The sequence below is a fragment of the Emydura macquarii genome, unplaced genomic scaffold, assembly GCF_026122565.2.
Source record: "Emydura macquarii macquarii isolate MOO-44397 ecotype Brisbane River unplaced genomic scaffold, CSIRO-AGI_Emac_v2 contig_2205, whole genome shotgun sequence".
Taxonomy (NCBI): Eukaryota; Metazoa; Chordata; order Testudines; family Chelidae; genus Emydura; species Emydura macquarii.
In genome coordinates this window covers 19,102,950-19,116,692 of record NW_027132342.1, presented here as the reverse complement: position 1 = coordinate 19,116,692, position 13,743 = coordinate 19,102,950, and the positions used below count along the sequence as shown (strand labels likewise).

General features: G+C 50.9%; 1 protein-coding gene across 2 annotated transcripts in view; it reads right to left on the bottom strand.

Moving 5' to 3' along the window:
* Window positions 1–1,108: 1,108 nt before the first annotated feature.
* Window positions 1,109–13,743, bottom strand: part of SREBF2 (sterol regulatory element binding transcription factor 2) — a 35,278-nt gene continuing 22,643 nt past the window's right edge. For both annotated transcript variants that reach the window (XM_067559597.1, XM_067559598.1), the window contains exons 14-19: window positions 11,683–11,792; window positions 10,279–10,411; window positions 9,041–9,209; window positions 6,959–7,144; window positions 5,572–5,683; window positions 1,109–4,260 (exon numbers count right to left, since the gene is read on the bottom strand). In XM_067559597.1, coding sequence (XP_067415698.1) covers window positions 4,040–4,260; window positions 5,572–5,683; window positions 6,959–7,144; window positions 9,041–9,209; window positions 10,279–10,411; window positions 11,683–11,792 — 931 coding nt within the window. In that variant the 3' untranslated portion in view covers window positions 1,109–4,039. The remainder of the gene's footprint in view (window positions 4,261–5,571; window positions 5,684–6,958; window positions 7,145–9,040; window positions 9,210–10,278; window positions 10,412–11,682; window positions 11,793–13,743) is intronic.

The window sequence follows — 13,743 nt, the reverse complement described above, 5'->3', positions numbered from 1 at the left end:
AATTAATTTGAATTAAGGGACTTTAATTCAAATTAAGCCACCAGTGTAGACCAGGCCTTAATGAAGGAATTATATAAAACATAGCACAGACAACTTTAGAAGTTTTTCATTTTATTTATTTTTTTTAAACGAGGAAGCTAGTCAAAAGACACACACACAAAGGAAATTAAGAAACCTGGAGTCTACATGGAGACTATGTAAGCAACTGACAGAGTCACAGGAGTTATGCATACCCCTAACCAAACAAGGAAGTAGGGGAAAAAAGGGGAAAAAATAGCATGGCTAAATGGTAAGGTTTATGAGGTTATCTGAGCCAAACAAGAATCCTTCATAAAATGGAAATCCAGCCCTAATGAAGCCAACAACCAAAGAAACAATGGCAGACAAAATGGAAATCAGGTGGGTTACCAGAGAATTTTGAAGAATAACTGACATTAAAATGTGTGTGTCTCTCTGAAACCGGAAGCCTGTGGATCAATCAATCTACTCAACTGCCAAAATATAAAGGGAGCAACAGAGATTAAATCATTTATTTGCATCAGTCCTCATCATTTAGAGGAGGTTGGGAGATATCTATCCAGAGCTGCTCTTCCGGTGGTGAAGATGAAGCACTGTCAGAACAATGTATCAAAAGAGAAGAAGCTGGAGCAATGGACCAACAATTCATGAGGTTCAGACAACACACACTGTATCTGAAGGAATTTAAGACTGAGATAGCTGAGATGCAAACAAAAACAGCCACTTGTTAAAATCAGCTACTCTAGCAAGTGCTGTGCCTATCTTAAGCACTTAGGTGACCCCAGGAGTTTCAGACCATCAGGACAAGTGGTTGAAAGCTGTAATTACAAATAAAATAAAGATGCGCAGATTTATGTGATGGGACTAGCTAGCAGAGCTTCCATAAAGGAAAGTCCAGCTTTCATCTACTAAGATTCTCTGAGCATGTTGACAAAATAGCGGATAAAGGACAATGTGTTGATCTAATTTATTTGGATTTTCAAAAGCTTTTGTCATTAGCCCTTCACAAGGGGCTATAAAAGAAACTAAGTGATCAAGTAAAGAGCAGGAATAGTGGGGGAGTCTATTAATAAATACACCATACACCAGGCCAGGTGGTACCATCTGCTTTTATTAGGTAACAGTCTCTCTCTAGCACTGGAACAGGGTACATAATTAAACACCTCTCAAAGAGAGTGGAAATGTTTCCCTGGGGCCATTATCAGCTGTATTTTACAGCAAAGTGTCCTACTCCTTATATAATTTGGATAAACAGACCATTTTTCACGTCATCTATAAAAACCCCCAACAAAAATTACAGTATATACATACAAAAAAAGTGTGTGAACAGAGACAGCAGGTCCGTAAGTAACAGCCTGCGAACAGACAAGGAGAGGAACCTCACACCTGAAGAAGTGCCACAGGTGAAAGAACAAACATCATGCGTGGACCATGCAGAAGGACAGCCTGCATTGGGCCTTAAACTCTGTACTGCCCTCAACATCTGAGTCCATCCCACCTCCCCCAGCTAAAGCCCCCTTGAGTGAACGCCACAGTACCTTTCTCTGTTCACCTTTAAATGACAAGTGATGGCTGGGGTTCACCACTTCCCATGAGTGCTCAGTCTCTCTGGCTCTACTGGACATAAACGGGTGGATGGTGAACTCCAGCCTCCCCCCTTTGCAGACCAACCAGTGGAGGTTTGAAATAACGCAGAGGATGCCATAGGCAGAGGCAGATCCATTCCTAAAGAGGTTAAAAAGCCTGGGGCTTTAGATCAGGAAACCTTTATGGGAGCTGTTTGTTTGGAAAGCAGGGTCTTAGCTTAACCCTGCCTCAGAGGCACAGGTGGAATCTAGCCCCTCCACAAACAAGCAGTATCTCTGTCCCATCTGATGAGCCAAGAAGTTGCAGCGCTGAGACATAAAGAGCAGCGTCTGTGTAATGTCAAATCACCCAGGTGTGTGCATCACCATGTCATTGTGCTCATGGTGTGGGTTTAAAGCAGAAGCGGCCAACACGATCTGCACTAGAACATCTCACACACACTGATCAACAGAGGTATCAGGAGCCAGAAAGAGGAGGTAAGACCATTCCTGAATATCCCATGAAGGGTAACCTCATCACGGGCTTGTGATGCCAATGCGAAGCAGGAGTTCTAAGTGGAGCCTCTGAATGCATCCACCCACACACTGGGGAGAAACAATGGAAACTTTCATTTGAGAAAACTATTACAACTATGACTCTTCCATTAAGTGCCCTACAAAAAGGGTGGGAGAGACATGGAGGCAGGGGGGAGGCATTTCACTGCAGCTTGCCCGGCAGTTCAGTAATGCTCAGTATGGAGCCACTGTGAACGTGTGGTTTGATGGGAGGTCTGGACTTACATCTTAGTGAAGCTGTTGCAGACAATATTCCCAGAGAGTTTAGCTGCTGTGGCATTTGAAAAGCCTTTGCCAGGAGCTCGCTGAGAAACAAAGGCAGAAGATCCCAGGTGCATCGCAACCGCCTTTTCTTTGCAGTAACTGAAGTGCCAATGGAGGCTGCTGCAGAAAACCCAGTAAATCTAGAAAGGTTTAACAAAAATTCAAGTTCTGCTTCTGCAGTGAGACACGGTGCTGCATAGCAATGGGCTGCCAGTGCCTGCTAGGGATAGGATTGTATCCAGTCCCAGGGTAGATCTAGCTATACACAGCACACGCACAGGTAGAGAAGCAGCAATGCGTTCCCGCCAAACACTAGCTTCCACATGACAGGTGTGAACAGGAATGATTTCACGCAGAGTCTTTGGACAGAGGCAATGCAGGGGTGGGGCAAAAGGAAAAACCAGATGACTTCCCCTCCGGGCCTCTTTCGAAGTCGCATGACTTGACATTAGTACATGGATGATCCAGCCTGCTCCAAACTGTGGCAGCCCCCAGGTTTACGGAAACTCCCTCCCAAGGGGACACATCCTGCCATGCAGGCTCAGACTGATGGGTGTGCAGGTGAGGACACACAAAGGGGAGGGGGGGGAGGGGAGAGAATCACAGGGTCTAGGGTTTTGAGTGTAATGAAATATCAAACCATCTCTTTTTAAAAATCCGTTCTAATCTGTGCCAGCAAAGAGGACACAGCAGGGACAACTCTCCCCTTCAGCCCAGGTCTCTGCACATCCTGTTACTCCAGGTCCCTCACCACTTGAGCCGCCCTCCTAGCGCTCCCTGCCTGGAAAGAGGTGCCCTTGTGCCCTCACTGTGGATGCTGCCGTTTTACACTAGAAACACGCCCACACGAGGCAGGAGGTAGCTCTGTGACCAGAGGGGAAAGACATACTCAGGGCAGGGCGTGTCGAGAAGAGAAATCTACTGCAACTGTTCCCTATGCTTTGTAAAGCCAAGAAAATTGTTATAAAAAACAAGTGTATTAAAAAACAGAGGGAGATTGCGGGGTGGGGCGGGCTGGCCCCAGGCACCACCCCTCCCCCAGAGCCTCCCCACAAACGCAGAGTCGACAGAAAGACTCCCATAAAACAGTTTAGTGAGACGCGCCTTGAGGAGAGAGTGCAAGTGCTCTCCTCTCCCCACCCCAGCCAGCCCAGAGCAGGCAGGCAGCCAGCCGGCAGATAGACAGTTGCCTCAGATGCTGGTATGGCCTTGGAGAGGGTTCAAAGTAGTTCCCCTCCTCCCCCCAAGGGGTTTGAGAGAGGAGCAGCCCCTGAACACAGACCCACCCAAGAGCAGGAAATGGCGCTCTTCCGCCCTCAGCCGGCACTGCCTCTCTAACCCCCGCAAGGAGCATGGGGCTGGGGGAGCTGCTAGCAGCCACTGGCCTGGGTACACAGGCTAGAACAGCACTAGCCAGATTCCAGTCCTGCTGCCAGGCCTGAACGCAGCCAATGGCTAGTAAAGCGAACCCTGGGCTAGTTCAGAGCCCTGCCCGACCCAAGGGATTCCACTTGCAGTCCTAATCTAGAGCTCTTTAGATCAAAGAAGGGAGCACAAGGGGGTGAGAATCCAGTCTGATAGCTCCCACAGCTGGCTTTGGCCACCCAGCCCCTGGGCTAGGAGGCAGCAATAGCGGTGCCCCCACTCAGCTTGACAATCATTTGCTGGCAGTCGTTGCAGGAGCGCTTATCCCCCACTTTCTCCAGCGTGCGGGCTGCTTCCGCCAGCAGGACTGCGCGCTGGCCCGGGGACGAGAGGAAGGAGAGAGGAAGGTGGCGGCAAGCCAGGAGAATCGCCGTGGCTCGTTCTCTCTGTCCTGGCAGAATGTCCAGCTCACCTGTGCAGGAGAAGAAAAACCACTGCAATCAAGCCTTGCGTAGCTCTAACCCACGGCAAGTTACACACAGGGGACTACGTCCGTGGCCATGAAATGCAGCCTCCTCTGTGCTGGCAGAAGAGCTGCTAGGTCAATACACCGTGCGCGAGTGTGACCGGATGAAGCCTCCTACTAGAACAGCAGGGAGTTACTTTAACTCAGCAGGGTGGGGTGGCCCAATCTGGAATTTGGCCAGGACTGCAGAGTTAACACGGACAGGCTCTTCAACAAGGGGCCAGGCTGCCGTTCTAACTTTAACTGTTGCCAGTATTAGTAATCTCAGGTGTTCACTGTGACCTGAGCAAAGACTTTTATTTGTTAAAAGGATTTTTTTTTTAAGCTGATGGTGTTTCTTCAGGAGAGCAGCATTTGAACCTTACCTGTGAATTCCCTGCTTCTGAAGGTTGCTCATTAGGGTAGTTTATTACCCTTCAATTCAGCTTCATGATGGTTTTTAAGAAGCGTTTAAGACTTGCCCTGTGATCCGGAGACCACAGGACAGGTTTCCATTGCTAGAATATAGGAGTCTCCAGTGAGATGCCAGAGTCTGTAGTTCTGAGGAGTCTGGGTAGGGACCCATTTTCCTGAACCAGAGCTCCAAAGCCCCAAAAACTCCAGCAGCTCAGCTATGGACTTGGGAAGATCTAACACAGTGGTTCCCACTGCAGCTAAACAGAAGTTCAGCAAGGAGGCTGCCTCCTCACTGATCTCCTGTCTCCCTGGCTGCATCAGGGAAACCACACGCATCCTGTAGCTCCGTGCACGCCACCTGGGTCCCTCGGCAGTGGCTCCCTTCTGCAGCCAGGGGGATGGAAGATGAAGGACCTAGGCGGAGCACTCTGCCATGCTCCCTGCTACAGCCAGGGAGAAGGAAGTGCTGATCTCCCATCTCCTTGGCTGCAGCAAGGAGCTGGTCTTTTAGCCTCACGGAAACGCGCTCCACCTGGGTCCTTAGGCTGCGGCTCCCTTATGCAGCCAGCAGAAGGGGAGCGGTGGGCCACTCTGAAAGCCCCCACGGGCCACTTCTGGCCCCTGGGCCGCGGGTGGGAACCACTGATCTAACAGACCCTGCAGCCTGCAAGCCATGACTCCAACCTCTGCATCCTTTAGCAAGGTCCATACCCATTGCAGTTCCAGAAACTACGCCTTGTCAAATAACCCCCGGCTTGCCAAAAAGAGCCGAAGGCACAAACGAATGCTACAGATCCCTCTCCCAAAGGTAGCTGGTTCCCGCGGCTGGAAGAGCACAACTGCCCAGCACTGCTGACTGACCTTGTTTGCCGCTCTGGGCGGTGCGTCGCCTCAAGCTGTGCTCCAGCAGCTGGTGGGTGCGGGTGGGGCTGGCGCCTGCCATCAAACGCACAGTGGCCTCGTGCAGGAACACCTGGGGTGGGAGGGAAGAGAACAGAAGGCAACAAGGGGCAGCCTCATGCTGGAAAGCTCCCATGTCCATACTCACCGCCTCTCCCAGGCTGCCACCACATGGGGCACAGAGCTCACATCTCACAAGCAGGTTCCCCACCCACCTCAGGTCTTCCCCACCTTGCCTCTAGCGCTCCCTACTGAGCAGTCCCAAAACGGGGCAAGAAAGGAGTGAGAAGCAAAGCTGTGACATTGGCAGGATAAAGGAGGGTGATGAAGGGGCTGGGTAGAAGAGGCTGGCAGGATCGCACCAGTAACACAGGAGCTAGGGAAAGGGCAGGAAACAGAAGAAGAGGTGGCCTCAGCCTTAGATATGCTTATCCTAGCAAGCGGGTCTGACACCCCATAACAGAGCTGGCCATCAGAAGCACGGACAATGGGGCTGGCCCCACCTGTGAGCTATTTAAGAATAATGTTTACACACGTTTAGAACTAGACTGGACAAAACTCTGCAGGCTGTACCACAAGGAGTAACCCTGCATCGACCAAGGACATGCAGTGGGAAGAGAGGAAAGACTCTGGGTGAGACACAAGGGTTCGCCCCACACTGCTCAGTTGCTCTTCCCCCATCCTCAGGGCCCCAGTCTGAGCAGGGAGATCACAGGGATTAGATATGAAAGAAACCCAAGGCTTTCGCATCCATCTCTTCCACACACCACCCACATCCCCTCAGGCCACAACAGGGCAGTGCCTACAAGATGGGCTCTAGCGCTTTGTCCAACCAGTGAAAAGCGTCCAAATGACAGAACCAAAGTCCTCCATTTATCCACAGAGCCGGTGCAGCATGGACGGACAGACACAGGGCAAGGTTCCCTGTCTTGCTCCCTGCCAATAGGCCTCAACCCTAACCTGCAGCCCCGTCTAGGGACAGGAGGGGTGGTCCCTCATTAGCAATCTCAGCATACAGCCAATGCACTAATGTAGACACCTGTCCACTGGGAACAGGACTGATGCTGCCAGCTCATTTCACCCAGATCCCTCATCAGCCATCAGAGAGGAATGGCTCTGGCTATCTCCGTGCCTGGGGAGAGACTGAATGCTGCTGGAGAGAGAGAAACTCCACATGCCGCCCTCAGCCCCTGGGCCATTCAGTCCTCTTGTCCACTTCAGATTTACAAACTCAACTGACGACGCTGCCACTGCTTCCTTGGGTGCCTATTTGGAAGTTTAGTGCTGTGCAGAGCAGGTGGGATGGAGGGAAAGGAAGACGAGAATGAGCAAGAAGGCAGGACCTTACCTTGCGATAAGCAGGCCGGAAGCCATGGGCCAGTTTGCGCAAGCTGCCGAGGTCCCGCTGGAATCCTGTCAGCTCAGAGGCCGAGGCGTGGTAGGTCTCCCCCAGGGCCTGGCTGGAGTTAGCCTGCTTCTGCCACAGCGTGGTGCGGAGCGAGAGCAGTAAGTCACAAGCCAGCAGCTGGATCATCTGTCAGGAGCCCCCCAAGGGAGGACAAAAGGTAAGTAACTCAACAACTACCCATTGCAGAGTAGCCAGTATTAGCCATAGCTGGGGGCAGCAGGGCTCTCTAGCTGCGGGCAAGCCGAGGTCTCGGGGCAGAACTACTTTGCTAAATGTCTGGAGTAATACTGAAAGGTTATTTAGTGTTGGTGAGAGGGGCCCGACCAACAGCTCTGGAGACCTAAGTCCTTTCTTTCATCTTAGAACAAGGACCGTGGGGCGGCCCTGGCCAGAAGGGACCATTTCTAGAAGGTGTGTGAGGAATTCCCTCTCAGTGGCCCTGGCTAACAAGGTGAAACAGCACCCAGGTGTCATGGCTCTGCGATGGGGGCACCTGCTCAGCAGCAAGTGGCTGGAGAGCGCCAAACGTGCTGCAGACCAGCCACCAAAAATCCAAAACCACCTTCAGTCACTGCCAAGCTGAGCTGGATTCAAACCAACAGCCTAGAGGCAAAAGGCTCCGCATTTGACCAGTCATCTGGAGCCATCCTGCCCCAGAAAGTTAGTTACCACCTAGCCAGACCCAGGTAACCCAAGCCACTTAAAGGTCTTAAGAGGCTACATGACAGTGTGCCTAGACCAAGCAAGCACTTGATGCGGCCTCCTGCAGCGCAGACAACCTGCTCTGTATGATTACATTAAACCACAGAAAGGAAATTCTGACAAGCACATCCATTAACCAAGTAAAAACAAAGCCTCCTCCGCAGCCCTGCACTGAACGCAGGCCCACCTGGAGATGCCTAACGCGCAGTCACCCACCCCACCTCAGCGCTCCATGGTGTCACCCAAGGCAACACCACCCTTAAACACCACATGCTAGTTACACACCCAGAGCATGTCCCAAATGGAATCAGCAGCGCCACAGTGTTCCTTGGCAGTCTTCCCATCCGAGTACTGACCAGGCCTTAGTTTGCTGAGATCCGCCAAGACCACAGCCGGTGGTAGAAGGCTACAGGCCGCAGAGAGCTCTCCCACGTGCAGAAAAGGGATGCCTTATCGCTGCCCAAGCTCCCTCAACCCCACCCGCTGCTGCACACAGGCATGTGGGATGGGGTGTTATCCTAGCCATCCTTAGGAGATCTTACCTGCACTGCAGACATGGAGAGTGCCTCTGTACTGCACTGCAGAAACATTGCACAAGTACTGCCGGAACATGCAATGCAACTACAATGCACTACAGCTGTCACCCAGGAATAACAGAGGGGGCCAAAGCTCAGTGTCCCACATGTCCTGCAGGGAAGCACGAGCTTTCTGTTGCCCTGAAAATTAAAGTTACAAGAGACGCACCAGTGCACAGAAATGGCTTAGTACAGTCTTACTCCTGTTGTGGAGGGGAATTCACACAGTTCAGATGATGTCAAGTGCCCCGAGCCAGACCAGAGTGGATATAAGCAGTCACTACTTTACAGAGTTATCAGTGGGCTCCCCCACAGTAGAGCAGAAATGGAAGCTGCTACGGGAACAATTCAATCAGGAGACGTGACTAAGGAAACAAGGAAGGGTGTGGCAATAAGCAAAATGACACAGGCAAGCACCAAGCTGTGACCATGTGCCCCCAGCACTGCACTACAACAGAAGAGGGAGAATCATCTCAACACCAAGCAGGAGGGAAGGGAAGGCAGGATGAAGAGTCAGTCTCTCCCTCTTCTCCAGACAGAAGCAGGAGGTCCTGAGGGGAGGAGGGAAATCTTCTCCAGCCTGGAGCAGAGCCAAATGGGGGAAGTGGGACATGCCTTGAACTCCTCCACAAGGGGAGACCATAGTGACATTCCTGAAGGCTGGCCCTAGCAAAAATGACATGGTAATTCCCTTCAGGAATCGGGAAGGAAGCACAAGCCAGCAGAGGTCGTCCTGGACCCTTACATTGTTGAGGCTAGTGTTAGAGACACCACTGCTCATGTTAAGGCTGTTCCACAGGTGGCTGCTGGCCCTCTCGCAGTGACCAAAGGAGTTCTGCTGCCCATCTGCCTTCCCCGACAGCGAAGCTTGCATGGCTTTGCACACATGGAAGATGGCCTTCACCAGGGCATTCCTGAGAGAGAGAGAGAGCAAGAGGGCAATGTTTTCAAGCAGTACGGGTGTCCATACCTTTAAAGGGCAGCACCAGCAGCTGCTCTAAACCACCTTTCAGTTCGGCTCAAACAGGCCTCTAACCTCCAAGGACCTTTACTGAACTGACCTTAAGTCATAAGGGAAATGAGTTCAGTCATCTCAGCCTTCTCCCCGCCCCCATTGGTTCCTATGACAAAGACATCACATGGCATGAGAGGACTGCCATCCCAGAGAAGCCGCAGACTGGTACAGAAACACGTACAGCACTGGCAGATCAAAGGGCATGGAGGGTACGCCAAGAAACCTGTGTCTGTACATGTGCTAGTATCTCTAGGACCACTGAAGGCTTGTCTACACTTATAGCCGTGCCACTACAGCACTTCGTGAAGACACTATCTACACCAATGGGACAGCTTCTCCCATCAGCATTGGTGGTACTCCTCCCCGAGACGTGGTCGCTATGTCGACGGGAGAAGCCCTCTATAGCACACCTGAGCAACACAGTTATGCCAGTGTAAATTTGTAGTGTAGACTAAGCCTGAGTTTCTGTCTAAAGAAGCCTGCATGCAGCTGGATGAAGGGGTTTTCATCAGTGATGGGCACTGCTGCTGCTTTCAGTGTTGTTAGGAAACATTTACATGCTTTTCCCTTACACAATACATCAGCCTAGGGAACTCGGAGAAAGGAGCCAGATGAGAACAATCTTCCCCCATAATTTTTTGTTTAAATAGCCTGTACGCAGGCATTACATTCCCACGGGAGCTGCCCAACCCAGTGCCTAGAGATCTGCAACACAAGCGCTGATCAACATGACAATAAACACTCCCACATTCTGGACATTTCCAAATCATGTCATTGCATCAGCAGGCACTGAAGCAATCTCACAGCGTGACACTGCAGCCACCTTCCAATGCAGCAAGTATAGGTTGAGTCCACAGGACAAGCGTCAACATGTGCCTGCCCCTCAGAACATCGACTTTCAACTGGGCCATCATATATTCATTTCTGGAAAGATATGGTGGTTTGAAGAAGGTAAATAGCACACGCACTCAGACACCTCCAAGGATTTGGGCATGCGCTCCACTTCTGTGAACCGTGATCTCACAGCTGCATCGTCCCCTCTGAGCCAACCGATTGCCATGGTGATTGCCGCTGACCACCATCGGCACACCAAATCAGGGCCTATGGAAACAGTAAGATAGACCATTGCAGCCAGGGAGAGCAGAAAAAGCTGTGCCAAGATCAGATAAGCAGAAGGATGATGCTTGATATCTCTAGAGCCTTGCACCTAGGCAGATCCAGAAGGGCCTTAGGGAGAGTAGGTATAGAAGTTATTTCACCCAGCACTGAAATGCAGCTGCCTCTAGGGCAGCAGTTTTCAACCTGTTTTCCATTTTTGAGCTGAGCCCCTGCTTTGAGTTTCAATTTTTGGTTGTGCCCCCCACCCAAAAGAGAAGAGAAGAGTCGGGGGTGAGCTGGCATTTCCTCCCCGAGCCTCTCCTGGCATCACCGAAGCCTGAGCTGCCTGGTGCTGCCACTCACCCCTCTCCCCCGAACGTTCCTCTAAGGGGTGTGTGCCTCAGTTTGAGAGCCTCTGCTCCAGGGTGAAATGATGCAACATCTCGACAGCACACATCAACGCTACACAATAGGACAGGACAAGAATGCCGTATACAAGTGAAGAACACTGTACTCAATCAAACCCGCAAAGTGAGTCAGCCTAGCCAGAATTCAGCCAGGACTAACCTTCCCTTACTCTAACAAAGAGTACTACGGGATCTTCAGATGACAAGCTGTCACAATCTCCATTTTCTTCTCTCATCCAAAGAACTGCTGCTCCAGCAGCACATACCATGCTCCGGCGTTGGTTCCCACTGATTCTGAGTGGAATTTACTGAATCACCAGCACCACTTCTGGAAGTACCTAACTTTGCCTTGATGGTCTCCCATCCAAGCACAGGCCAGGCCCCACACCTTGCTAGGATAAGGGTGTTTGCCTAACCTATTTCCAACTTCAGTAACCGCATTACTAAACAATCCTGTTCCTGGGAGTTCACTGCCTGTGAGCTCCCTGTGTGAAATCATGAGAGTCCTGCCATGGCATTTCTCTTTGTATGTCGCATCCCTTTGCCTGGCATCTGTTCACTCTTTTAGGAATGGAAGCTCTTCAGTGCAGGAGTGGTCCTTCTGGGTGTTTGGAAAGTGCCTAACACATTTTGGGCACTGCAGCAATATAAACAGCCACCACAACCCATTCCATCCACCTGAAGTTACCAGTGGAGTTTCTGTTCCATAGAGCTTTCTTCACTTCCTGTCCAGAAGGGACTACATGTCAGCAGCAGCTGATTCCCCTGCAGTTAGGGAACCTCCAAGATGAAGGGTGCTTCAGAAATCTGAGCCATTATTAGGACTCCTTTCCAGAGATGGAGAGGCTTTAGAACCACGAGACTTACCCAGGGCCGACTTCAGCAGAGAATTGCTACTGAAAGGTGGAGTCCCGCTTCCCATAGAGTCCACAAATGAGTTGACTAACTTCAGGTACTCCAGAGCACTAGAGAATTCGCTGGAAGTACAGGCAAGACAAAGACAGTCACTAGGCAGCAAGGCACAAGATGCCACATTTACAGTGCGTCATGGTATAATCTGGATGATTGGCATTTATAAAATATGCTGATCCATGGGATTAGTGGGTTGGGGGTAGGTACCAGAGTTCAAACCCAGTGAGTAGTGCTGTTTTACTATGCACGACCTTCCCCTGGCCTGGAAGGATGCGACTGGCTCCAGAGGAAGCCACATTGCGTATGTCTACACTGCAGCTGGAAGAGTGCCTGCCAGCATGGGCAAACAGAGTCAGGCTAGCTCAAGCAGTGTGGACACTGTGGCTCTGGCAGAGACTCGGTCTAGCCACCCCAGCTCAGACCTGGGGGTTGGGAAGGCTTAGGTTCAGGCAGCTAACCCGGCCGGCCACCAGAGCCACCTCCTCCATACTGCTCTTTTCAGCGTGCTAGCTCGAGTGAAGCTCGCCCGCGTCTGTCTACTCACGTTGGGAAACACACTCCCAGCTGCAGTGGAGATGTACCCATCCAGGTTGTGCTGGGCAGAGGGAGAGAGGCCAGGTTTAGGATTCACCCTAGAGCTCTCATCCCTCTGGTATAACTGCAGACATGTTAGCACTCATGGTACGTCTGCACTTCAAGCTGGGGTGTTAGTTTACAGCTCGAGGACACACACTCACCCCAGCTCTGCTCGAGCAAGCACACGGCATGCAAGGGGGCTTGCTACCCTGAGTACAATCTTGGCTGAGACCCTTGGCATGCATTTGGGTGGCTAGCCCCTTCCACCACCGCAGCTCCCATTCTGTTTTTAGCATGCTAGCTCAGTCAGCGCCAGTGCAGGTATATCTCCTCAAACTGGGAATTACACCTTCCAACTTCAAGTGTAGATACATCCTCAGTCAGCATCAGCTAGTGCTTCACTGGAAATGTAATCAGGGCCATGAGTACACTCAGTACTAGCCCCAAAGTCACAGCAAACATTCTCTACCTGCTCTGTCAGGTGATAGGTGGGAAAAATTAGACTGAACACAGACCCTAAAATAGGCTATTTATTATGGGAAGGACTAGTTGGACTGAAGACAGGAGAATGACTGTGCATAACAAGTGATGCTTACGGGAAAGGCAACGTTCACTCTAACATTTTAATTAGCACTTTAAATCAGTGGTTCTTAACCTTTCCAAACTACTGTACCCCTGAAGCCTGAGTCCCACCCCCACGGGGCTGAGGCATGTAACTTAGTTTCATGGCGCCCCTGTGGCTCCAGGCAATTGCCTTTCTTGCCACCCCCAATATCAGCTCTGCACTTGCGACCCCTCTAAACCCCCAGGTTGAGAAACACTGCTTTAAATGTTATAGATGCTAACTGGAAGCTGCCAGCCTTCTCTCCGGTATCTTACACGCGCTGACATTAGGCGGGACAGTTCTCTCAGAGTCCATTATAGCCTTCTTTCCACACATGGCTTCCAAGACTATCTGAACTACGTTTCAGCAAGCCACAAAAGCTATCAAAGGTTCTCATCCTTGGCCAAAAAAGACAGCATGAGTTGTTCTTATCCAGTTCCTTTGTGTCTGCCACAGAGAGGATCTTGGGATTCTGTCCATGGAAAACTTATTACTATTAAAAGATACCCCTGCCAATTAGACACAGGGCTGCCTTTTCACAGCAATCCACGCACTGTGTACAACACCTTGTGACTGCTCCTCATTATTACCAGAAGCAGCAACTCATCATACTTAGATTTTAATGAGCTGGATCAAGTTGTTTGTCACCTACTGGAACTACACCAGGATTTAGATGTACAAATGAAAATGTAACTAATCCTGTACCACAATAAAAACTAGACTTTTCCCTAACTGGCCGGGGGGGGGGAAAGAGGTGGGGGGGTTGTGTCTCCTTTTGCCATTCAGCCCTCTTTGTGGGGGGAGATCACTACAGAACTTCACAGATTTAGAGGGGA